The 27,998-nt window shown below is 33.2% G+C and overlaps 2 protein-coding genes across 2 annotated transcripts in view; one reads left to right on the top strand and one right to left on the bottom strand.

The window, feature by feature from the left end:
* Positions 1–14,993, top strand: part of LOC137933554 (atrial natriuretic peptide receptor 2-like) — a 62,676-nt gene extending 47,683 nt beyond the window's left edge. Inside the window, exons 5-9 of the mRNA XM_068777516.1 lie at positions 8,128–8,369; positions 8,900–8,994; positions 11,038–11,256; positions 12,883–12,974; positions 14,868–14,993. Of these exons, the coding sequence (XP_068633617.1) occupies positions 8,128–8,369; positions 8,900–8,994; positions 11,038–11,256; positions 12,883–12,974; positions 14,868–14,993 (774 nt within the window). The remainder of the gene's footprint in view (positions 1–8,127; positions 8,370–8,899; positions 8,995–11,037; positions 11,257–12,882; positions 12,975–14,867) is intronic.
* A 2,219-nt stretch (positions 14,994–17,212) lies between these two features.
* Positions 17,213–27,998, bottom strand: part of LOC137933501 (receptor-type guanylate cyclase Gyc76C) — a 49,371-nt gene continuing 38,585 nt past the window's right edge. Inside the window, exons 6-13 of the mRNA XM_068777460.1 lie at positions 25,569–25,698; positions 25,028–25,150; positions 24,309–24,398; positions 22,633–22,756; positions 21,366–21,454; positions 18,940–19,069; positions 18,195–18,286; positions 17,213–17,380 (exon numbers count right to left, since the gene is read on the bottom strand). Of these exons, the coding sequence (XP_068633561.1) occupies positions 17,213–17,380; positions 18,195–18,286; positions 18,940–19,069; positions 21,366–21,454; positions 22,633–22,756; positions 24,309–24,398; positions 25,028–25,150; positions 25,569–25,698 (946 nt within the window). The remainder of the gene's footprint in view (positions 17,381–18,194; positions 18,287–18,939; positions 19,070–21,365; positions 21,455–22,632; positions 22,757–24,308; positions 24,399–25,027; positions 25,151–25,568; positions 25,699–27,998) is intronic.

The following is a 27,998-nucleotide window of genomic DNA, read 5'->3' as shown; positions in this document are numbered from 1 at the left end:
AACCGATTCCGTTGGAAATCTATAAGGAAAACTCATCACTCAAACCAGCAACAAGGCAGATTTAAAGCCATGTACAAATTTTCTATTTTTTCAATCAACATCACAGGATGAAAAAACACTTCTCTGTGTATGTTTTTGTTACAGTGTATGGCTAATTTTACCATTTTTAACGGTAGTTTCATTCCTTATAAAAAGGAAAGGTAAAACAACCATTAAAACAGTAAAAGTGACCACAAAGATTTTAGCATATAATCAACTTAATGATATCGATACCTTGCAATAGTAAGATAAGGTCAAAATATTGTCATTGTTTGTTATGGCACCAACTTATTGACTAACTGCTGGGACATCCGTAAACATTATTGGATTACCATTGACGTAAAAGGCATATTATTCTATAAACGAATATTTAAATCACAAGATTCCTTGCCTGATTGATGATGTCGCTTGTTAATTTTGTTTTAGTTTAGACTGAAAGTGTATGTGCATAAATCTGTATTGTTAAACTTTACTAAAGATGAGTATGTCATTGAGGAATTTATTCTTGATTTTCATCTGCAATGTTAACACCTTGCAAGGAAGAGTCAATGGATATAAAAAGGTTGACGACCATCGAGAATCCTGTTAAAAGTTCCAAAGTTGAGTAAATAAATTTTATCTTATCTTTACACACAAGACTCTCAAATAGAAAGAGATGGCCGTAGGGAACCATTGCAGATTTGTATAGTATATTTCATTAAAATTATTATATATTATAAATCTAGTAGTAATGTCACGTAGTTCACACGTGCTACCTCGGCCTAGAATCTACTACTGCAGTTTCCACTGATATTATATAATTTGGCACAGGCTTTTTTCCATATATTTCCAATATGATCAGTTGCAAGAGGTTTATATCCAGCTATTTTCAACGGCTTTAAGAAGGTTATCTGTGCCTGTTGGAGGTCATATTCTGCTCTTTCCGGTCCGTGATCTTTATTTAAGAACCGTAAGGCTCAAGCGATTATTTGCTCTGCGCTAATTGGCCTTATATATAGAAGATATAAGAAAATTAAAATATATAGCTCTCTATATAATCTTTCTTTAATATACTAGCCGCAAACTTATGCGTATTTAAATACTGTGTTTGATTAAATGTTTGTTCAGCAGCCGTCACGCATTGAATGAATGTTGATTTTTTATTTTTTTTTATTGAACTGATGACAAAAGTGTTCAGATTATTAAATTCTATGTGAATTATCGTGAAGTATTTAATACCTTCTTGGAAGGTAAAATGATTTAGTAGATTTTTATTGGAAAACTGTTTTCCTGATAGTAATTGATATGCCTAGAAGTGATTCAATTGCTGTATGAAATGCATTTGTAATTGCATGTGATATGTAATGACTAACCTAATAAAGTTAATTAATAAAATCTAGGTAGATTGGCTTGAGTGATAAGATCGCTTTTTGTACCATATGAATTGTTTCTTTTTTTTCCTCTATACTCTCTATGGTGCAAAAAAGTGTAAAGAAATAAATATATAATGAAATCTATATTTAGTGTTTTTTTTTATTATCATTTGAAAATATAAATGAATTTTATGCGTCTTGAGATGTTGTTTCTTTTACTAAAAATTATTATTTTTCTAGTTTTTTTTTTAATGTATCAACTACTATGTTATTGCGTGTAATCTTTCAGTAAATGAGAGACGAAAACTACGATGCCGTGATTTTGAAGATTTAATGTCCTCATATTTTTGTACCTATAATTTATACCAGGGGTGGCAAACTGCGGCTGGCATTCTATATGCCGCTCTTAAAACGATTATTTTTGGCTCCGGTTGATTGTTGAATTATTTCAATATTTAAATTTATATTACCTATGTCAGCTCCTGGGAAATTGAAACAAATTACTGGTGTGAATAATATATATTATTATTTAACCACAACATTAGTGGAAACTAAACACAGATCATAAATAATTAACCGGCATCTTAAGTATTATTAGAAGTGCTTTTTTTTACTTTTATTTAAATTATTTCAATTTAAAAAAAAACATTGCTTTGCATGTTTTAAATGCGTATTAAATCGCGGCTTGTAAAATTTTCAAATTTCGAAAAATTGCTCACATTATCAAAGAGCTTGGTCACCCCTGCTATATACTATTAAATTGATATAAGTACTCATTGTTATCCAATTTAAAAGTAATTAAATATAAGTGATTACCAGAACAAAGACCAATGGGTTGTGTACGCTAACAGTGTTTATCTAATAATTTTTGTACAATAATTTAAACTATTATTATTAGTTCTCCAACCTTTTGTAAAGGCAGTCCATTCGTAACAGCATTAAAGATAAGTCATAGTTCAGTATCTATCTATTTTTTCTAGCCTGGGTCTTCCTTCTTTATAATAAATATTATATTTATTGGGACGTTGTGCGGTTTTTATTTCCAAACTCCTTTCTGACCTACGAATATTATAAAGACATAGTACTATTCGTCAAACCCTTGACAAAAAATTTTAAACTAAATCTAACTTAAAATGAACGCAGGTCACACAACATGTAGAAAATACCGTTAAGCACAAAGAAGAACTTCCAACCATACGATGGATAGACGTGTTTACGTAGGTTATTGGTATAAATCTTTAGCGAATCCGTCCACCCACAGCTGTGGAGGTACTTTATCTGAAATAATAATAAACCTAAAAGTTTTGTGAAATTGCATGTCATTTCTTATTTTATTTGCCGTGGTTTACTACCCTGTCACAATAATTTAGGCTTGTCGTTGATTTATAGAACATTCTATACAAAGCCTTTCACACAAGTTTACTTTTAGATATATTCGCACACTCTCAAAAAATGAAGTGAAGTTTAATTGCAAGATATAATTACTACGGTAAGAAAATACGTTAAAATATTTAAGGGAGACTTTACACTTGTGAATATGCGTTTTAACTTTTAACAATAGCGATTGCGCAAGACATGTAATGACGTTAATACTAAAGCAAACAGTATTGTTTACAACAGTGACTGATGGTGTTATTATAACGATGTTAATTACGTGTACAAAGATGTCTGTAATGCCTAAATATACACATTAAAAAAGGGCTTTAACAAATTCAGTAACCTGTAAGTTCCACGGTTATTTGCCTAAAGAGGTGATTATTTACTATCAATATATATATATATATATTTATAGTAATAATCACCAGTAATTTATATATATATATATATTTACTATCAATTAATATATGAAGTCTCCTCGTCTAAAAAGCGATTATTTCAGAAATAATAAATAAAGTAATGATAATGTTGCATGTATAAATTCTTATTAGAACATATTAAAATTAATAATTGTTTATTATCTGTTCCTGCCGACTTTGTTCTACTAGAAATAATTGACCTGTCGCATTTCATTATGTAAAAAAAATGTAAAAACATTTCAAAGTGATCACTTAATACAGATGTACAATGCTGACAATTGAGCTATACATCGATCCCTTTAAAAGTTTTACACATATAATCAATTATCCTCTATAATATCACTGTGAACAAAATATAAAATTCTCTATTACTTTTCTCAATCTTTTCTATAATTAAATTTGATTGTCTGTTTGTTACTATAATATTGTGTGGAGTTTATAGTTAAAGTTTAGGATAATTATACAGGTTGATTGGAAATTGGTATAAACGCTTTAAAGTTGATAAATATGTATACATTCATGCCTTTATAGTTTTTAGACCTATAACCTATACATAATATATCTATCTTATCACCCTTATACATATTGTTTTTTTTTTTAATATTTTCATAATGGCATTGTAAAGGCAAGCGCAGCGTGGAACGTTCACTAACAAGTTGGTCTTCTAATTACCTTAACAAGGAACGTTGGAGGCAAGCTGCTTATGTAGATCCTTTTGGAAATTTAAAAAAGCCTTTATGCAGCAGTAAACGTCCCATAGCTGAAATGATAAAATCGATCACCTTTCAGTCGTTAAACTAAGTAGATTTAGTGCCCCCGCCTTAGAATTAACGATTTCGAAAGCTCCGTTGGTGGTAGGAGAACAGATTTTTCTGAAAGTTTGTTACGAAGTGAGCCTCAGTATTGTTGGTGTTATATTCGATCGGGATTTGACTTCTTTCGTATCTATTTGGCTGCCTCTATGGTTCTCTTATGGAGAGAAAAATATAACATTTTTTTTATATTTCCGAGTAACAAAATAAAAACAATGCATTCTATTACGTCACAGAATAAGTGAAACTCATAAACCTTTTTGTAACATAAATCATTACAGTGTAAGTCTTGCAGTATAGGAAATAGAAAATTAATTTGAACACCACTGGCAAGTACCGAATCTATCAATTTTTTACAGGACTAATTTCGAGGAACGCGCTGTAGAATATCACGACCTTATGTTATCATCTCCGTTGCTCTTTTCGTTTCGAAACGTTTCTGTTCCGCATAACCTTAGTATTTGTATCTGTCGACTTTATTATCTACAGAGAATTAAAATCTCCTTCAGGGTCACTGTGAACAGATACGACTGATCTGCGTGTTTTATCTTTGAGCGCATTGTCGCTTTCCATTTGAAAATTGGTAGTCAAACGCGGTAAGACATTCAATCAATAAATAAAGAACCCTCTAAAATACATTTTCTTTCTTTACTACAACAGGTCAGTAACATTTTACAACACGTTCAAGTTGAAGCAAAGCTTCTGTATAATACTTATCTACAAAAATAAATACGCAACAGTTTGAAGTGAGATTTCCATAACATATATTGTAAATAGTAATGACGTAGAATTTTCTTTATGATTTATGACATAATACGTAAGATAGTATAGAGACATTGCGTATTGTTTATTTTACTCTTTACTCCATTTTATGTTTGAATATAATTAAATGTACACGTAGTAATATACATACATAGCATTAGATATGCTTACTGGTAAAGAGCGTCATTATAATCATTTCATACGTAAGATGTCCAGTGCTGGACCTTGGCCTCCCACTATAGATTTCATAAAATATCGGATGGAAACGATGAACGATTTTTTTGGTTTTTTCAAATGGTCCCTGCTACCTATTTTTGGGAAGGACAGGGTCGTTTTATTTCTATAAATTACATTTTTTCACATTACTTTTATTTGCGCGCTTTTCTTGCATTCTTCTTATAATCTTTCGTACTTCATATTTCTTTTCCACATTTCTTCTGCTTCTTTCTATCATTCGACATCATTCGTTCCTCACCTAATTTCTCAGTTCTACATTAATTTATCTTATTTAAATTTTTTCTATATACGTTTCATTTTTATTTTGCTTTATTTGCTGTTTTATAGTTTACACTTATTCTTGTTTTGAACTTTTATTCCTACTGATTGCTTTTTCTGCAATTTTCTTGCAAAGTTCGACAAATATTGGTCTCCTTTCGTCATCCTTTATTAGTGAGGCCATTAACTCCTCACAGATCTTCATGTCTAACCGGCATTCAGAGTTGACCCAGAGTCCTCCAAATGCGGGACAGTGGGCTACCAGGTAGGTCACGGTCTGGTCCACGCTCGGTTCACAGAAGTACGAGGGGTTCTCCCTGAGCTTAAACCGGTGAAGGTACTCGGAGAACCCCCCGTGCCCTGTGAAGAGCTGGACCAAAATCGGGTCCACCTCGATACTGGATCATGCGATAGGCTAAGACGGCGTCAGGGAAGAATTTCCGAGTTGTCGATGCCGTTGTACGATGGAGGGTTGGAGTGGTATCCACTCCGGAACTTTAAAGCCGCAGCGGTCATCTTCTCACTCTCATTCAATCTCGTAGGGAAATCCCAAGTGTAGCTTTAATATTATTCTTGAATATTTTATTTGAAAAACGCACAAACTCCACAACGTTTTCACGTATTCATTAAAATATACAGTGTAATTCAAAGGTCGTTGAATCATTTGTAGGTTATTTTTTAATTATTTTTTTTTTAAATTTCTGTAATGATAACGTGATTAATAATTACAAATTGTAATTATTAATCACGTAATCATTGAAAATACGGTACGTAACAATATGAATCTTAAATCCAATGAGACAGCATGCGCTATGTAAAAAACGTGTATATTAGTAAAAATATTAAGTTTCTTAAAACAAACTTATAATTACGCAAAGGGAATCTATATATGCTAGTAATGTAATAATTACAATTTTTACACTTTTAAACATATACTTACGCACTTTTGTACAATGTCAGATAAAGTTCGTCCAAAGTATGTGACATTTTTCAATCCATACTTGTGGAGTATGGATTGAAAAATGTCACATACTTTTCTAATATTATTCGAGGATATATTAAATAATAAATTCCTGGCACTAATGGGTGTAACATAACTCCTAAAGATGCGCCGTGGAAGGGTGAAACACGTGTTGAGTGATTTAACGGTGGCAGTTGTGTAATTAGCATTGTTTGCCGCATGCGCATTTATCAGCGGGCTGGCGGGCGCTGCACTTTGTTGTACAACTACCACTGCATGCGCGAAAGTGGCTAAATATTGGTCCTTTTCTTAAATAAATTCCTCTTCCAATCTCTCGTATTTAAAGAGTATTTTCGGGCTGGATTATTGAGGTCACAAAATATTCGAGTAATCCCATTGCCGGTTTTATTACAATAGAAGGAGTCATCTATGACAACGACTAAACATTAATTTTATGTGACATACGGAAAGGTGTTACAGGCTTATTGATATATTACACCATATATAAACAGTGACAATGTTATACATTATACACAAGTGTATACACAATGCAAAACGTGATATCTTCGAGTAATAGAACGACATACAATTGTAAGTACGAGTCAACAAGGTTGTCTGCAAAGCTATTTAATTGTTTTGTGCTAATTATTTAAGACTATAATAGTCATAATATTCCAGGAGTCAATAATTTCTTAGATTCAACTTTTTCGTAGATATAGAAATTAGCAAGGCAGATGTAAGAAATAAATAAATGAATTTTAAACCCAATAAACACTGAGGACTTGTTGGTCCAGACCGGCAAACCAAGCGTATGATGCCCACATTCAATGTGGATTGGTTTTATTAAAGTAGTTGGAAGTCCTTGGATGCAGGTCGTTTCCAATAGCTCCTTTTGAAAGTCTTTAGAGGAGGCATATGTACAGCATTGGATATATTACGACTGGAATAATGATGAATGTAACGCATTGTTTAACAATGATTTGCGCCAACGGTGTTTTACAAACTAAGTGATTGTAATCACTGAATTATACCTATTTTATACTACTACGAAAACGTATAATATACTCTCTGAAGTGTTAATACTAATTGGTCTTTATTTTGTCATGTTTTAAAGCAGCTTTTTGTCTACAGTTTTCATTTTTCGTTACTTTGTTTTTAAATCTAGCTGTGTTCGCAATTTCGTCCACGTGGAATTTAATAAATTTTTTTTTTGTTTAAGTATTTCCAAAAATAAGTGTTGCCTCAGTTACTTTTTATAACATTGGCCAACAGCCAGTAAGTGACGTCAAAATAGGTCCAGCTATTTCAGAGATTAGAGGAAACAAACAGACAGATTGATAGGCAGATGGACAAAAATGTAAAAAAAATGTACTTCCGTTATATGTATCGTATACATATTTTTATCATGTAGTAAACAGTGTTTATTTTAATACTACAAACAGACACTACAATTCTATTTGTTTGTACAGATTCCGTTTGTGTTATTGTAGTGTGAAATACGTTTATCTATCTGTAGCGTTCACGCGAGAACGTTCCGTATTACAGTCCACTACGGGCACTATAACTTTTAGGGGTAAATCTTCGATTTAGAATGCCATAAGTGAGATAGTCGCCATCTTGGTGTTTATGCTAAAATTGTAAATAGTTCGTGTACATATAATGTAGTCCTCATTGATTACACCAGGTCTTAATTTTCCTTGACTTCCAGAACGAATAACAATTTGCACGGGTGGATTAGTACCGCCATCTGCATAACGCGTAAAAATGACCAATAAAAGTAAAAGAAGTTTATACTTCTGTTAAATACTCTATAAGTTTTGATATGCCCTTCCAGATTTTTAGAAGTGAGTGAGGGGGGCCTAAATCCAGCAGTGGACGTCTTGCAGCTGAAATAATGATGATGATTCCAGACCTTCACCGAGTCCATCGAACTGAGCAACCAACGTCTTGTGGCTGAGAAGAGAAAGAGTGATGTTCTTCTTTCTCGGATGCTTCCGATGGCGGTGATAAGGCGACTGAGGGCGCAGAGGACGGTACCTGCTGAGTCATTTGATGCCGTGACCATCTTCTTCAGTGACATCGTCGGCTTCACCAACATTTCTGCCACCAGCACGCCCATTGAGGTCATCAATATGCTCAATATGCTCTACAGGTTGCTTTATATTTACATGTTTAATTATATCTTATTTCTTTTCTTTAATCAAGCATTTAATAGTGTAATTTAGCTCTCGAAACAGCATCGACTGTACACTCAACTAAAGTGTTGGTTTTCAAACAATGAACAAATTTTCCCTTAAATCAACGTCAATCCGTAATCGTATGACAGTGAGCACAAAAATAAAAAATAATAATTTATAGTAGGAGGAAAAACATTACATTTAATAGTACATACCAAATATGGAACTAGATGTATTTCTAAAATTATATAAAATTAAAAAATTGCTGTGTTTTTCAAAATACAACAATTTAAATACTTGACAAAGATTTTTCAATTCATTTCCTGAGGTTGGCTACTACCTGACCATTATAGATTTCATCGACACTTTTTTGACCTTGATTTATAGTACAACCTAAAGTATAAAGTTAGTTATTTAACCAGCAAAAGGCGATTTTTAAAGTGGACTATACTATAAAGTTCAAAAAGTGACTTTAACAAAATATTTAAAATTTATTCTGTTGCAGATTGTTCGACGAGAAAATAGTTCAATACGATGTTTATAAAGTGGAAACGATCGGTGACGCATATATGGTTGTTTCTGGGTTGCCGCAGAGAAATGGTATATTAGAAATTCCTGGTTTATTATTCATATTTAGAACGCATATGAATTAATATGCATGCATTCTATTAAATAAAACTGTTTTTTTTTTTAATTGAAATTCGTCGATGGCTTTCGATTGTAACAGATTTATATAAACTACAATTAAAGGTGTTTATGAATCGACGGATGATATATATATATATATAATTGATATACTATAATTACAACAGATTCTCCAATAAAAACTGCTTCTGCTTTTAAATTAAAATATTTTTTAAACCATTCATCTGTTTACTATATTGTAGAAAACTTTTTTTTTAAAATTTTCAATTGCCTTGAATTTTTCTAATATCTATATAAACATAACGGTATAATTCTTCTTATGTTTTTCTGGAAAAAAAAAGTTTATTACTTACTTTAAATTTGTTACTAGGCTAGCATGACTGTACCACAGAAATCAGGGTGGTTAGAAATACGTTTGCGTATAATTTATTTATTTATTTTTTAGTTAATATTTTAGCTGATTTATTTTCTTAATTACGTCACTAATATTGAGTTGATGTCGCCAGTATAGGATTAATTTTGTGTAAACCCTGTTTTTAAAATTTAAGACAATTTTTTTTATTTTTTAATATTGGATGGCCAAGATATTATTTGTGATTTTTGAAAAATATTCTGGGTGTAACATGGCAGCTGCTGTTTAATAACAGCAGTAACAACTGATCGAATAATTTTGTTTGAAATAAATTTATTGTTTCGGTTGCTGAGTATAATAAGGCTCCCATGTTTTGAAACAATAAGTCAGTGATACACAAGAAAGTTCGAGGAACTTGGTATCTGCTTTATTTATCATAAACACATTAGTTCGATAAATAATCACATTTGTTTCTGATGATAAATGTATCTGGTTGATTTATTATTCGATGTTTATGTTTAAAAATAAATAATTAATTAGTTCAGATGTAATATCTGGCTCGAAGGACCATGTTATGAACTATCACTACATATAATAAAAAACTTGTTAAAAATAAATAACACGTACTCAGTTCTCTATTTCCAAGAAAGAACAATTAACACCAAAAAAGAACCCAAGCGCTTTTGACAGTTGGTAGCACAGATAAAAAAACATATTGCGTTGTAAATCGTATTATGCGCTGCAACAATTATATTACTTTCTGTTCAGGATAAATATGTAGATTTGTAGTTAATAAACCTTATTATTTTTTCTAATGAAAAGTGTATCTTTTTTTCTATTTTACTTTCACTACATTTATGTTTTATCTTCATTACATTAGTTTCTGATGAGGAATGTATCTGGTTCATTGATAATTAATTTTAAACACCTTTGATTCCCAAGATTCAATTCTAATCTCGTCATATTTACTTGATGAATGAATTTTCATTCATCTGGTCTACCACAGCTCATTTCAGCTGTGATAGACCAGCAGTAAAAGACTTAGATGCGATCGTAGGTTCTCGGGTTCAATTCCCGATATACAATTATATATATTTCACACTTTGTACATTAATTATATAGGATTGTCACTTCTCACAAACAAGTTATCGAAGGATGAAAAGCATCTTCTGTGTACCTTACTTAATAAATGCAAATTATGGTATAGCCCTCAAAGATACTTTTGGGGGAGGATTATACCTTGCAGAGGGCGTTCAACAGCTAAAAAACAGAACAAGACCAGCCGTAAAGTACTGAGAAATGCGATCTTAGGTAGCGAGTTCGATTCCCAGGATACAATCTTATATTTCAAATTATTTGCATAAATTAAATAGGATTGCCACTTCTCACAAAGAAGTTCAGAGGACGAGTAGTAGCGTCCTCTGTGTACCTTAATAATACAACACTGCGATCGCAGATTTGTCTGCCGAGCGAGGCGATTATAGTATATCATCCCATACATATCTTTGACGAAGGCCTATTCCTTGCAATGGGTGTCTATCGGCTTCGGCCTTCGATTTTATGAGTATATTGTTGATATATGATTTATCAATATAGCTTTTGTGGGATAGCTATAAGAACAGTTTAAATAGATAATCGATTTTTAGGCAACCGACATGCATCGGAGATTGCCGACATGTCTCTCTCTCTGATGAGAGGCCTAGAAGGTGCGCGGGTGCCACACAGACCTGAGGAGTTACTAAGGATTAGAGCGGGCATAAACACAGGGCCTTGCGTAGCAGGCGTTGTTGGAACTACAATGCCCCGGTATTGTCTCTTTGGGGACACGATTAATACAGCTAGCAGAATGGAGAGTACAGGTGAAGGTGAGTATTTTTATTCCCCCTTTTTTTTGAAAGGATGTTGATGAGAGATGTTCTTATTCTTATGTAGTGGCCATGAGGCTGCAATTTTAAAGCAGTAATTCATTAAGCTTGATAACGGAAATATAATATGAGAACTAAAGTTCTCTTATAAAAGAGAAAGAACATCAGCCAAAGTTATTTTATGTAGGTATATTAAGAAAATGTATACTGTACTTTTATATGTATGAATGAATTTAGATGAAAGTCCAGCTTCTGAAACACTAGTCAATTACGATTAATCTCTTGTTAACGGTTGTTTAATACGACATGAGATGGTTACGCCAATTTTGATTTTCGCTTGATCATTGATTAACAGACGATCAAAAGATAAAATCGAATCTCCTGAAGCGATTTTCCGATTCCGTTCAAATTGGTTGAGAAAAATTAATTCCTAGTAATAGATACAATCATTCATTCCCTTGCGGATTTATTTCGATGTAAGAGAGTTGATTACAAATATTGTTGTTGACGTAAAATATAACCAAAATATTAATCACATGTTAAATAGGGATTACCTGTTTTTTTTTGAACGATAAAGTCTGCGTTATTCTGCTCATATGACGAAGTCTTATCGATATTTCTACCTTCATAGGGGATGAGTAATACGTTAGATATAGATATAGAGGATACGTTTATATATATTTAACCAATGATTCACAGGTTGACAAGTTTGTCGATAATACAAATTATCTACAGGATGTTAAACCATGAAAACTGATACGTCGATTTAGTGTAAAATCACAGATATTTAAGATTTTTATTAGCTCATATCAATAACATTTTAAAATGTTTCCTCTGACTGTACACAAGATTCCCTGTTTAAAAAAGAGCTGTCTCATATGAGTCGCTTTTATGTGTGTCACCAGTTACTTCAGGCTTCATTGGCCGGCTTACATTATTTGTACGAGAACAAGAGTGTACGACGGTCAAGGAGCTTTTCTTAGTGTGTTGTTTAATCATGCATTCGTAACAATTGTTGAGAAAACTGGAGATTTTATCAGATCAAAATATTTCATGGATCCGGCGGAAGTAATTGGTTAACAAATTCTAGAATATATTGCCTGAGAACTTGAGTTAGTGCACGTGATAAATGCCAAAGTTGTGTAAAGACCCTGGTTAGGCTATTTTTGAGGTACTGGAGGTGGACCTCCTTGCCGCGTACGAGATCCAGTAGTGGCGGAAGGCTGCTCTAATTCTCCGCCATTTAAATATGTCGCCTTCAAGTCATTTATGGCTTTTTTCATTATGAATTGAACCGATGTTGAGGAGATAAATTAAAGTTGTCAAATTAAAGCCTTTAAAATCTTTTCTATATATTAAAAAGTTGTTGACGATTTTCGATTGATATTACTATGTAGTAGTATTAATGGTATTCTAGATGTTAACGCGATCATAGGTTGTGGGATTTATTTTCGGCACGCTTTCACCAACGGTAAAAATACGTAACATCTCAGACAAACCCAGCGGATAGTCAGAACCATCTCTCTAAAAGGAATCTTGTGTCATAAGAAGAATTAGTTATGTTATGTTATTACTTTTTACCAATTACTGTATCTGTTATAATAACACGATCAGTTAACGTTTCAGCAATGAAAATTCACATTTCACATACGACGAAAAAAGCATTGGACGGCATTGGAAACTATGAAACAGAATCCAGAGGTGTCTTAGATATTCCGGTAAGTATTGCTGTCGTATTTTTATACCTAACTATCTAACATTATAAATAAAGATAAGTTTGTCTCTTTCTCTAGACTCCGTAAATTAGTAACTATTTTTTTGATCAACTTTATATCTTACCTTATTCTTCTTATTTATGTCTTACCTCGGTGTTATGTCTCTTAATTACCAGAAACTGGTAAAAATGTTTAAGGTTCTTTAAGCGATATTAAAGCTTGAAAGGGGCTTCTTTACTGTATTATACACTTTTCTTTTTTGTGAAATCTATTCTTCTGTGGAATAAGCTGCTTTTGGAAATCAGGATGGCAAAAAGCCGTTACAGTTTCAAGCGGATACTTCGGGAACATTAGCGTCAGAAATTAGCAGAATCTTTACAACAGTAGTTATTATTATTTATATTTATCTACACGAAGTATATGTATTACATTATATGTATATATTATTTATGTATTGTATATAAATATTTATATAAGGTATATATGTAATTATTGTATCATTAGTAGGCAAGTTCAATTTAATTATAGTTTAAGCATCTGCTTCGATTATTTCCCTTCTGTCCAAGGTATACTGGTAGAGAACGACTATGGCGTTAAGTCTGCCATTGTACATTTTTTGTGGGCACAAAGCGTAAATAAAAAAATAAAAAATTATAGACAGTTATGAATTTCAAGGAGATGCCATGAAAAAACTCCGCTGGAGTTTTTTGTGGGCTCTTCTTAGATCAGGATGTTTAGAACCCTAGTTAGTGGCTTTAAGTTAAAGAATGTCATATTATGGTTGCTTAATTCTATTGAACGTACCTTTAAACAGTTCTCTTATTGCATTCTTCTCATATTGTACACAAGTAATAATTATTAATAATCATAATTCGAGAATATTAGCAACATAATTTATTATTAATATAAGTGGTTCCCAAACCTTAAATTACCGTATCTATTGTCAATTTTTGCACACAAATCATCTTATGATGAAACTACAAAAAGGTATTGCATAAAAATTTTGAATTAATTTTTTTTATAAGCTCTTGTTCAGATTCCCCTAATTAACTACATATTTTATCATGTTTAATATAAGGGGTTAGTTAGGAACACGGATATAAGTATATCAAACATATATCAGTACAATCACCTCATAGTAGGACACGACCCGCCCATAACAATATATAATCATAACACAGTACCACGTACAGCATGATTGGGGTTAGTTTTGAAGGGATGAATGCATAGCTACATAAGTCAGCAAAAAGCTTTAAAGTTTCCTCACTTATTTTCAATTTAAGTATAAAGCGATCGTTGATAAAAGGTTTATTAATTTATTTTCTTGTTAGTCGTTTTAAGTACAAAGTCTGCAGGGACAGATAGTTAACAATAATTACTTTTATAAATAGTAATTAGATTATTTTTATAATGCTTTATATTACTATATTATTATGTCAATTATTATTTCCGAAATCATGAATAGGGTGCACTAAACATTAATTGGCCACCAATGAGCGATATATTTACTCTTTTAAAGGTTTTTTTTTACATATAAGCAATTATCTCACATAACTTTAATTAAATAGAAAAAAATAAAACGAAAACATATGCTGTATTGTATTAGGGGGACCGGAAAGTAACGTCGCTTTTTAAGTTAAAATCGCACGACTACATTTTTAACAAGTTTTTATTTCTTATCAACAGTAAATTCACCTTCGTTATCAATAACCTTTCGCCAACTAGGATATAACGTCTTCCAAGTACGTAATAAGCTATCAAATGATGATCAAATATTGACATGCGCAGAAACGACATTACTTTCCGGTCCCCCTAATATTTTAAGTCTTGTCAAATTCAAACAGGTACTTAAATATCCTTTTGGAGTAAGTAAGTAATCAAATTTATGATTTTCAGGGCAAAGGGGCCATGGAGACATTCTGGTTGCTGGGTAAAATTGGTGGCCTGCAACAGGAGAGCCCGCGATGTCTACGGCTACACGATTACGACCAGAACATTCTAGAATTGCTCATTAAGTCTTAACATATAGCTATAAATAAATTAAGTGCCAAATAATAGTTTATTTAAACTCTCTGATAAATGACTGAAAGTGGTCTATGATTTCGGGCTTCATTAGTAAACTCACAGACGATTAACGAGCCATGGAGTCGGTTATAGTCGAGATTTCTCTAAGATTGAATCAAGGATGACGAGGTCCTTAGACAACAAACTAACTTAAAAACAAAAGACAAAAAAAATTAATCTAAAAAGTCCAACGGCTCGGCAAAATGAAGTGGCAGTCGGAAGGCTATATAGCTAGCAGAAGAGATAACCGTTGGGGCCATATGGTTTTGGAGAAGGTTTCGTAGACCAAGAGAAAACACAAGTTTTTTTTTGGCCAGTTTTACGGGGCCTCACGTTTTCCCCCACCGTGTGTAAAGGCGTGGTTCTATATAATTAGTTATGGGGTAAATGAGTTTTTCAGTTAACATATATATTACATCATTTATACATCTCTTGTTCCGATAGACAAGTTTGACAGGTGACCTCACCACCTCACCAATGTCGTCGGAACACGCTGAATGTAGGCTCTTCCAACAGGTCTTATTTGAAATCTATAGGAGAGGCATATATGCAGGATGCGATAATAATGATGACAGCTGATCATATCCCTTAGCTGTAATAAGACGCAAGTAAAAAGTGAGGTGAAGAAAAATTTGTTTATTTTAAAAAATGGCTTAATTAAAAATGAAACGACAATTGATTGGATATATATTTATTAACTAAGTTTGACTAGATTGACATTATAAAAAGTGAAAACTAATTGTTAGCGGCATACGTATACACACTTCCGTGACCGCTATATCGCAATGTTTATTTAAACGCATTATACCTATTATTAAATAGATATCCTTTATATTTATGAGATAAATATTTTCTTATTTATTTATTTACTAAAAGTAATCTATTCTGGGAGTTATTCCATATGGAAATAAATAGATATTTAATTCGTGTATCTAACTGGACCAAATATGTATATTTCTTTAGTTGACTTGTGAATGATTCAGAATATTCTTTATATATTTTTATAATCTTATCAAATAAATGTTACTATCATGTCCGGACATTATATCAAAAGATAAGTGATCGCCAGCACGTGTAAAGTTTTGGCGACCGACAACAGAACGAATGACTTTTCTATCGTGTAACAGTTTAGGCATAGTTATGTTTGTTTTAAAATAATATTGCTGAGACTAAATTTTATTTATATGTGGGCAAAGTAACCAAAGTGAGATCTTGTGTCTGTTAGATATATATCACTATGGAGTTGTGTCTGTCTGTCAATTGTCCGTTAGAAAATGTTGGGATAACTTTGATAACTTAGCAATTATGTAAGTTACAAAACACTGCAATATGACAATGTTCTTATACATTTACACGTGTTAAAAATATAGCTGATATAGTTTTAACACAAATAATAAAACTAATTTGTTGATAGAAAAGAAATGTTGCAAAAAGTAAACAATTCAAAAGACAACATAATTCCATTCAAAGTATTTTTATCTTGTTGTAATCATAATGTAAATAATTTCGTGGTTTATATAACTTTTGACGCTGTTTACAATTTCAGATAACAGTACAGATTAAAATCGCCAATGATTTCGAGCAATATTTATCATTATAAAATGTATAAAAATTGCATTTTAAAATGATAAATATCTCCCATGTTATTCGAACATAGTATTCTAATGTAATAAGTGTTCATCGGCACATATCTTTATGCTTACTTTGTGTTCAGGAATAAATTACTTCAATGATTTTTAATCATAATTTTTTATATCGAATGATGTGATTAACAAATCGCAAGTACGAGTATCAGTGAATATATATATGTATATACACACACATATATGTGTATATATATACACATATATATGTATATATTTGTGTATATAGGATATAACACCAAAAAGAATATAATACATAAAAATATCAACTAGCGGACACTTTGTGGATACTTTTTGAATTAATCACAGGTGTTTGTACATATTTAGAAACCAAGAACAAAAACTAAGTGTTATGCAGAGTATTGTATTTTAAAACCTCGGATAGCAGGCGTAGCAGAGAGATGCGAAAAGTGTGATGAATGCCTTAACTTCTTGTGTATAAGAAACTATTATATCGCTAAATATACGTGCCGATGAAGCTTTTGCACAATAAATTACGAAATAATCTCCATATAACTAAAAGTTTAAGATACTTTATATCTGCCCTCTAGTAGACTCTGGTTGATATCGTGGCGATGCTCGACCTTTAGAGTGGATCCTGGCGAGGAAGCTTGGCGTGCAGTCCAGTGATGACGTGGTGGGTCTCACAGGAGATGGATCTGTCCGACCTTCTAACCAGTAGGTCATCATTTCTCCTTTACCCTGTAATATGGTAATGAGACATCTCAGTAAAAGTTTTTTTTTTCTTATATGTTTAGAAATATTACGGTGGTACATGATATTTTTATTTTAAAATTTAAAGAATACGGTAAAAGGTATATTGAGATTGAATTAAAGTGATTAATTTAGCTTTATCACTTAGAAAGAGAAAAAGCTATTTGTCACTAGTTAAAGATTGTGAACATTAATTGCAATATCAATAACAACATATTAAAGATAATAAAATAATGACAACATAGTTTTGAAGATGATGTCTCAGTTTAGACACTAGAATTTAATTAGGGCTTATGACAATGATATGAGTAGCCTGTATACGGTAGCCTATCTGTAGAAGACTGAGAATTATGATTGTAGGTCGCAGTTCGATTCTCGGTATACAATCTTATATAATTCATCGTTTGTTCATTAATTATATGGGATTGCCACTGATCATAAACATGTTTCCAGAGGACGGACACCAGAGTTCTATGCATATTATAATATCACACTGCGATCGCCAATCCTTCTGCGAAGCGTGGCGATCTAGATATCCTTACATAAATATCTTTGAAAGAGGATTATGCCTTGCAGTGTCTATGGGCTGAAACGACAACAATGATAAGAACATAAAGTTAGATCTTCTATGTACTCTCGCAAAGGTATGTTTGATGGCTGAAGATTGTCGCCTCTTTCTTATTGGGGGTAGTTTTGTGTGTTCCAGTAAAAGTAGTACTAATTTATTTGATCTTATCAAAATCTATTTCCCTTATCTTGTATTATTATTGATACAAGGCGCTGCATTTTGAATGAAATGTACCTTTACATCGACGACTCCTCTCGGAGCTGTGATGAACCGGCCGGATTTATCCAACGCGCGCTTTACGTCCTCCGATATTTGTATCTTCATTGCTGCATTAAGAAATGTTGAATATAGGTTTACTTACCAGATAAGAAATATTAAGATTTATTGCCTCAATCTCTCATGCTTTGTTACTTTCTATTCTGGTATTGAGAGCCAAAGAAAAACTTACTATGCATTAGCAGAATTTTCATTGAAATAGATAATCTATTTGATAAGTTAAAGAATTATGGCAAAAAATATTTTTTTTTCATCCTAGAACTCATAATGCATATGATATCAATATACACAGAGCTCGCACGGTAGCAGAAAAGAGAAGGTATATAAGTAAGAAAAAGACTAATATATAGGTACTTCTGCTATATAGCAGTAGTCGTGCAATAAAGTGCACCGCCCGCTGATAAATGCTGATGCTACATAGCGAAAGTAGCTATATACTAGTTCTTTTCTTACTTAGGATGGATTTCCGCAAAGTAACGCCTGAATCTATTAGATATTTATGGTATATAGTTCAACACAGAAACAATATAAAGTTAACGATAAATTTCGAAGAAATGTTTATGAAAGGAGATCTAATCTCGAAATAAGATCGATCCCTCTAGGCATATCAAGCCGAACACGACCTTCAGAAATAATAGAGGACTGAAAAGAAGAAGAGAAAGGGAAGTATATTAAAAGAATGAACTAATAGTTATTCACGCACGTTCTCCAGTACTCTCCATTCTACTCGCTGTATTGATTGTATCCCCGAATAGGCAGTATCTTGGCATTTTACTACCAACGATTCCGGCCACGCAGGGTCCAGTGTGAATTCCACTTCGCATGCAGAGTGTCTGAAACATCAATCATATGTTAATCCTATCTAAGAATTCTTAGTAGTAGACAAAAGGTTGTTGAGTAGCCATCATAAGACGGTAGACGTGGCGTTGGTAGATTCCTCCTTATAGGTAGATAGATGACGTAATTAAGGTAGGAAAGTCGCTGAATACCGGATGTATTAAACTGGTAAGGGTGGCGATCATTCGGGGAGTCGTACGCCTTGCATTGGACGTCTTTTGGCTGATATGATGAACAATCTATTCGTAAAGAATTAATCGAAAATTTAAGAAGATTGAAGAGGTATAATATTAATTATTTTTAACACTTGTTTTTTGTTTTAAAGTTTGAAACACAATTTTTCCTTTTTCAAGTGAATTAGAATATTTAGATAAATACTTTTCGTATTATGATACATTAAAAAAAGGATTTCAATATGCGATGTTATCGAAAGCCGTCATATGTTTGTCTATTTTATTTAGATAATAAAAATGTTAATAAGATCTTTTACTAATTAAGTAGTGTATGATGTTTTGAGTAATTTAAACCTGTTTACAAAATCAACTTTTCATTTTTAAGCATTTTATTTGTATATAATATTAGAACAGTTTTTACCTAGTAGTAAAGTAATGAAGTTTAGGTTTGATTTCAGGCAAACGTTACATCTTTTATTATTACAAGTAGGTTACCGGAAGCCAGAACCCCATTTGATAGAAACTAGAATCATTTGAACTGCTATATGGCATCTTTGGGCATAAGGCTACGAGGGTTTGAAATGCGTCCTCATCTGAGAAGACCCCACAACAGACTCAGACGGTTTTTTTGGGTTACTTATGCAATTTTCTTAATTCAGTCGTTAGAGCAATTTATTCCTAAGCTCTATTATTACTTAAAATCTTCAACACTGCAATTGAATTTTTAACAAGTTCTTAAATTTATTACAAGACTAACTTTAACCGCGCGAGGAATTTAACAAATGAATTATTTAGATTATATAGTTTCTTTATTAAACAATTTTTCTAAAATAAAATTATTTGAAATTTATGATAGTAATTAAGAAAAGGACCAATATTTAGCCACTTCCGCACATGCAGTGGTAGTCGTGCAACAAAGTGCACCGCCCGCGAGCCCGTTGATAAATGCGTATGCGGCAAACAATGCGAATTACACAACTGCCACCCTCAAATCACTCAACACGTGTTTCACCCCTCCACAGGGCATCTTCAGGAGTTATGTTACACCGATTAGTGCCAAACACAGAGTCAATGTGCGGAAGTGGCTAAATATTGGCCCTTTTCTTACTTAAGATGGACTTCCGTAAGGTAACGCCTGTTTCTATTAAAAAAATGACAGTAATTGATTTTTCTATTGGAATGCGTCTGGCTAAAATCATCTATTGAATGCTAATTTAAAATGCTTTTTCTTTCTATGTCATAATTATTTGATGTACCACTAGGTGTGCTCACGACTTTGTTCGCGAGGAATTATACAAATTAATTAATAAGTATATTTATTATTTTCGTTTGATTAAGAATTTTTCTGAAATAAAAGTAGCCAAGTTACTTTTTATTACATCGGGTATTTGCCGAAGAAAAATAAAAAAATGCAATTTTGATATAGGTACCGTACATATATTTATATGCATACGTAAAACGCGATTATTTAATATTAAAGACACACCAATTTTATTTATATATATAAAAAATATAGAATCATTTCATGGCATTGTATTGTAAGATTTCACCCACACATATGGTGATGGCCACAAAATTATATCAAATATGTGTTCGGTTATTTACTATTTTGATTTTATCTCTGTGATTTGGTAAAATATATAATTTCGCATATGTGCCCCTATACATAAAATTAATATTTTAAACTGTAATTAACAAATGACGAAAAATAACAAATATGGAATGTACTCCATAATTTTATTCATTTTTTTCCTTTCATGACCTACACCAAACGCCTGAAGGAATGTTGTAATCCTTCCATAACACTTTCACTTTCTTATTTTTACTTTTCACACAATATATTTATATTTACTTATAAGGATATCTTTAAACTTAATAATAAAAGAGTTCCGAATGTCCTGATTTGTGAATAGCCTACAAAAAACTTAGACTGTTATTTGTTTAAACATCGTATCCTTTACATTTACGTCAGCGATAGCAGCAACAAAATTTACGATAAGTAACGAAAAAAAAAAAGACATTCAGGTAAAGAAAAATAAAATGAAAAATCATGCGAAGCTTCCTTCGTTATTATTTACATGAGCAAAAACACTGAGACGAATATTACCTAAGTAGGTACCTGATCGGGCCGGTGCGGTAGACGGCACATGGAGGTCGCTTCCAAAAGTTCCAGAGCCATGCTTGCGATCTCAGTGGCGTGCTTATTTCCTGCAAAAAAGTATTTGTTATGATTATTGTTACTTATTAATGTGTTATTAATGTTAATTATTATAATGTGTTATTAATGTTAATTGTTAATGCTTATTAATGTTAATTTTGGAGACAGAAATGTGACATTAATGCCGTTTTGTAACCACTTCAGATAGCATTTTACATGCTGCTAGAGAGTGTAAGCTTGAAGAAAACAGGATTTTAACAGTGTACTTCGGTTGGTTTGATTGTTAGAACATAAGTTTCCACTCTCTGAAAAATTTATCAATATTTTTCAAAGGAGAAGTAAGAATCACAGGTAAATGAGAAAGACTTGCGATCGTAGGTCGCGGGTTCTATTACCGGGGTACAATATTACATAATTTACACTTTGTGTATTTATTATACAGTATTGCCACAAACAAGAATCCCGAGAATGGTCAGTAGCGTCCTCTGCGTACCATAATACTACATTGCCATCGCCAACTCGTCTGCCATTCCTGGCGATCACGGTATATCTCTCCATAGATATCTTTGATGGCGGTGTATGTCTTCCAGTGGGCGTCTATGAGTTGAAACGACGAATATGACTTGAATCTTAGTAGCCTATTCGTGTATGTCTCTGCTATATACAGGATGATTGGTTATAAGTGTAAAAGCTATAAAGAGATGTATGCATAGCATTTGTTAGTGAAAAGCTTCAATGCGTTTATGCCTATATCCCAACAAGCTTCACAAAGTGGGTCCTACAGAATACATTAATTTTTTTTTATAGTTATGCATAAAAATATCTTAGCATCCATTTTTTTTATGAAGTGATTAAATTAAGTCACTCGTAAAGAAAAGCTTCGTGAAGAAATATTATAATAATAAATAGTTGATGTATATATTTTTCTATGAAATGCACAATTCAAATCAACTTAAATCAATATAAATGATTCAAAATAGATAATAATGGGAATAAATGAGCTCTTTTATAACGATGTTCTATAGCTTGTAACGCCACGAGAGTTCCAACTGCTGACTGATCTAAGAAGACCAAACAAACGTGATAAACTCTGTCGATAATTTTTTGTAATAACTTTTTATTATTTTAAGGACTATATAATATTATAATTTATTTAGTGTCGTTAATATAGTCATTACTTCACATATATGATACAACGAAGTGCTATATAACTAGTAAAAAAATATACCATTCCGAACTGGTAACCCCGAAGCCACCATGTAGGAGTCACCGATGGTTTCAATCTTATACACGTCGTAACACTCAATTCGTTCGTCGAATAACTTATAGACGGAATTGAGAAAGCTGATAACCTGTAAGTGATAAAAATACTTCAGTTACAACTAGTTTCACTGTCAATGAAAATCGAAAGTGAACATTAAAAAAATAAATTACTCAAAAAAAAAGGCAAGTAATAAAGTTAACATTAAAAATACGGTTACAAAACAATCATCTTGCAAGACATAGCATTGATTTCTTAAAATTTTAAAGTTTGCAAATACTGTTTGGCTAAGTAAGAAAAGGACTAATATATAGCTACTTCCGCTATGTAGCAGTAGTCGTGCATTGAAGTGCACCGCCCGCCAGCCCGCTAATAAATACGCATGCGGCAAACAATGCGAATTACACAACTACTGCCGTTAAATCACTCAACACGTGTTTCACTACTCCACGGGGCATCCGCAGGAGTAATGTTACACCGATTACTGCCAAACACCGAGTCGTGTACGTGCACGACTGCTGCTACATAGCGGAAGTAGCTATATATTAGTCCTTTTATTACTTAGGGTGGAATTTCGCAAAGTAACGCCTGAATCTATTAGATATTACTGTTTGGGTATTCTTTTTAATCTTTTCAGCCGATGGTTTCCGCTGCAAGCTATATGCCTCTCCCAAAGATTGCCATGATGACCGATCTTGGGCTACAAGCATCCAGGAACTTCCTGCGATCATAACTATGTCGTCGATTCACCGAATGAACTACCCACGCCGCGTCTACTGATTCATGTTCTTCACTCCAAAACCTTTCTACCCCAACGGCCATCGGTCGCACCAGCGATAAGTCCCATCCACTAGTACTTCAGACAAACAATTCGTCTCGGCTCCTGATAGCTGGTGGTTTAAGTATTATCCACTTAAATGAACGCTCCCTAAACCCCCTTTTTATTGTACACCCTTTCATTGTAATAAATTAAGTGAAGAGACAGCTTAGTTTTAGGTATAGGCTAAAACTCCACATAGTCGCTGTACTAAAGGCTTTTAAAAAGAGTTGTTAGCTTGGGATGAGAATCGAAACGCGTTTAGCATTATATGTAATGACTCTTAAATTATCCCTGAGTAGGGGAATGCGTTATCTATGTCAGTTAAAAGAGCCAGAAAGCTCTTTAGATATTTCAAATGGTTCAAAGGATTTATTTTGAATTTTTATGTGCTTTAATATATAGTATTGTGTGTATTTTATTGTTAATTGTGCTTGACATTTGGATTAGAAGAAAAATCTTTATTCTTTATACATATAATTATATTTTTTTTCTATCAGTTGTTACTCGTCAATAAAGTCTAAATCTTTCGTAATATATCCTATGATTGTCTTTAAGAAATCGCGATATGCGAAAATACCGCTAATTCTATTTTTGAATTGTTAAATTATACGGAAGATACTCGATGTAAGACGCTTCGATTAGTCCTTTTGATAATCTATTGTGGAGGCCTATGTTCAACAGTCGACGTTTTATAGCTGAAATGATGATAAACCTGATGATAATTTTTATAATAATAAATAAATAAATAGAAGTATGTATAATGTATGGAATAAATAATTCTAGAAATGGATAGTATAAAGTTTAAATAGAACAGTGGGCGAACCTGGTATGGTGTCGAAACAGCGGCGATTGCGGTAAATCCAACTATATCGCTGAAATACACGGTCACAGATGCGAAGAATTCGGCAGGCACCTGAAATTTGTTGCAACATAGTATAAAAATATTGATAATTAAAATTATTAGTTTTTATTGTTAAATAGTACATTGCATAGTATTTACAACATACTACCTCACCCAAACTTATTACCGGTTATGAAAAAGGTCTACTATCTACTTAAAACTAACTTAAGAAAAGGACCAATATTTAGCCACTTCCGCGCATGAAGTGGTAGTCGTGCAAAAAAGTGCACCGCCCGCCTGCCCGCTGATAAATGCACCTCTCTTGACTCTGTGTTTGGCACTAATCGGTGTAACATAACTACTGAAGATGGATGGCCCGTGGAGAAAACACTTGTTGAGTGATTTAACGGTGGCAATTGTGTAATTCGCATTGTTTACCGCATACGCATTTATCAGCGGGCTGGCGGGCAATGCCCTTTGTTGCACGACTACCACTGCATGTGCGGAAGTGACTAAATATTGGTCCTTTTCTTACTTAGGATGGACTTCCACAAGGTAACGCCTGATTCCATTTAATACATAGTCTGTACCTTTAGGTATTTGATTACAAACTCAGACTTTATAGTTATTTGAAGCTCCATGAGCATCGAGTCGATCTTATAACTATTTACATATATGTTTTTAAACTACTCATATTTTACCTGTTGTGTCTGCTTTAGTTGCTTGGCTACACTGGGTGGTAGCATTTGATATAACAGTGAATCGCTCAGTTCTTTTTCATATTCTAGCTCACGCGCTTTCTCTGATAGATTTCTAGCGTATACCTGGAATTATTAATATATATTCGTTTAAGAATTGTCTTGTTTTCAGTACCGCGTAGAATAAATTGCCGGTGGGGCTTAGAGGTTCTGGAATGGTGGATAGACGAACTTGGTTATGTCCTCGGAAGACGTTGAACACAGGCTGTTTTCAACTGGATCTTTTGGGGATCTATATAACAGGAGATGTCCAACAGTGGATCACTTTCGGTTGAAATGATGATATTGATGCAATAGAACATGTCAAAGTTTAAGTAAGAAATTAAAAATAAATTTAATTCATACATTATTGTCGAATGATTTGATTTTATAATATAAAATGAAGTTGTTTAAAAAAACCTTCGTAAATGATTTGGTTACGAAGTTTTGGAAAGTTTTAGTTCGGTATAAAATTCTAATTTGGGTTAAAATATTTAATGTATACCTGTATTGTGTTGACGGCGTTCCTTACTAGAGCGATGATTATTGGCGACACGACGCAAACCAATACAAGAATTCCGGCGCATACTGCTTCGCTCCTTCTTGCTTCTGTTAGACTCTCATTGACACCTTCTCTAATAACACAATAGATGTACATGATTATAAAGAAGAATATAGTTTTAGAGCATGGTTGCACAGACTTATTAAGACTAGGGGCCACTCGGGCAAATCATGAACTGATGGCGGGCCAGCCGCCAGAAGTATAGGTAATTAAAGACAATAAAGAATTGGTAGCAATTAGAATTCAATATTTTTCGAATGTACGAGAGTATTATTTTTGCTGTCAGCGGGCCACCAGTATTCGACCGGCGGGCCGCATGCTGTCCGCTGGCCGCGGTATGTGCGTCCATGTTTTAGAGGAATCTGACAACTCCAAACGCTGATATTTTATCAAGTCCCAACTTAAAGTGAATTTAGTCTTTGTAACAATGACATATCATAATACGATAGTCAGTGACATTATTGTGGACTTAGAATCTAAAACCTTCATTCGTTTTCTGTTTTTTATATATTTGAAATTTCCGATTCGTAGCTCGCAGGTTAGATGCACGAGATACAGATTTATATATATTTCACACTTTATGTATTATTTGTATAAGATTGCAACTGCTAACAAATAAGTTCCTATAAGATGAGCAGCAGAAGAATTACTTGTCTGGAGTGGCAGTGGGGACACATCGCTCGTGTTACCGATGACCGTTGGAGCCGAAAGGTTGTCGAGTGGTGAATAACAGCCGATAGACGCGGCTTGAGTAACCCCTCCCTCCACTAGGTGGACGACATAATTAAGGTGACGGGAAGTCGCTAGACGCGGGCAACTCAGGTGAAGCATCTGACGTAGATTTTTTTTTTAGTTTACTAGCTCGCGGATTTCGGATCCGCGAGCCCTGAGTCCGATGAAGCTGTAAAAGCCAAAACGGCTAACAGCGCCCAGCAACATTAGAATATAGCCATATAGCCAGGGCAACTCAGGATCAGTCATCGTGGTGATATTTGAGGCAGATCTATGCCTTGCAGTAGGCGTTGTTTAACATGAGAAGAAGAAGGACAGTAGCATCCTCTGCGTATCACAATACTACACAGTTATCGCTAATCCGTTTGCTAAGGGTGACGACTATGGTACGGTTGTACCTATAGATATTTTTGGAGGAGAATTATGCCTTGCAATGGGCATCAATGAGCTGAAACGATGAAATAAAAATTCATTACTGTATCATAAAAATGCCTTAACTAAAAACATACATACATATGATTAAAATAATAAAATAAAATTTTGGCATTATATGACTTAACACATATTTGATAAGGTTTAAAATCGCACAGCGGACACAATATCCGATGCATCGCATCGTTTTTATCTCTCACATAATACCGTCGTTGCAATATGTCAATGGATTTACTATAGCCAAGAAGCGCCTTTGATACGAAGATCACGTATCGAATTAAAGCGGAACTATTTGCTTTGAATCAACTGAACGGCTAAATTGCACCAATAGACGATTAGGAAATATCGAAGGAAAAATTCCTTAGATTTATTTAGCTGTAGTTAATAGTCATAGTGATATATATATAAAACTAATAATGTTGATTCTATTAGGGGGACCGGAAAGTAATGTTATTTCTGTCGACATATTTTACAGAAAAGCCGATTGATTTTTACCGCTCCGGTATTGAAATTTGTATACCAGATGGCAAAAGGTTGTTGATAACGAAGGTGAATATATTGTTGATTGGAAATAAATACTTGTTAAAAATGTACTCGTGTAAGTAAGAAAAGGACTAATATTTAGCCCCTTTCGCACATGCAGTGGTAGTCGTGCAATAAAGTGCACCGCCCGCCTGCCCGCTGATAAATGCGTATGCGGCAAACAATGCGAATCACACAACCGCCACCGCTAAATTACTCAACACGTGTTTCACCCCTCCACGGGGCATCTTCAGGAGTTATGTTACTTCGATTAGTGCCAAACACAGAGTACTCGTGTGAATTTAACTTAAGAAAGCGACGTTACTTACCAGTTACCCTAATATCTTTTCGACATGGCTTTTTAAATCCAAATTTTGTACTTGCATAACTTGTAAATGAAATTATTATGGCATGTGAATTATGATTAATTCAGCAATTATTATCCTAAGAATGTAATCACTGAAAGTCTTCTTTCAAGAAAAGCTTGCATACCGTAATATATTCACGAGCTTTGAATTTAGCTATACATCAAAATTTTTTACTATATTTAGGCCCTCCAATAGACCAGTTTACTCACTATGTATTTTTTCATCATTTTTATGGTGTTATATCATAGTTAAAATCAAATTATTTTTTATACGAATATGCACATACAAGCATTTTCGAATCGTCAATCAATATAAAATG

Source organism: Battus philenor, unplaced genomic scaffold (assembly GCF_028537555.1).
Source record: "Battus philenor isolate CCGP_79_NKW_IND1 unplaced genomic scaffold, ilBatPhil1.0.hap1 SCAF_13, whole genome shotgun sequence".
In the NCBI taxonomy this organism is placed as follows: Eukaryota; Metazoa; Arthropoda; class Insecta; order Lepidoptera; family Papilionidae; genus Battus; species Battus philenor.
Note: the sequence above shows the minus strand (reverse complement) of the source record. Positions and strands in the feature narration are given on the sequence as shown.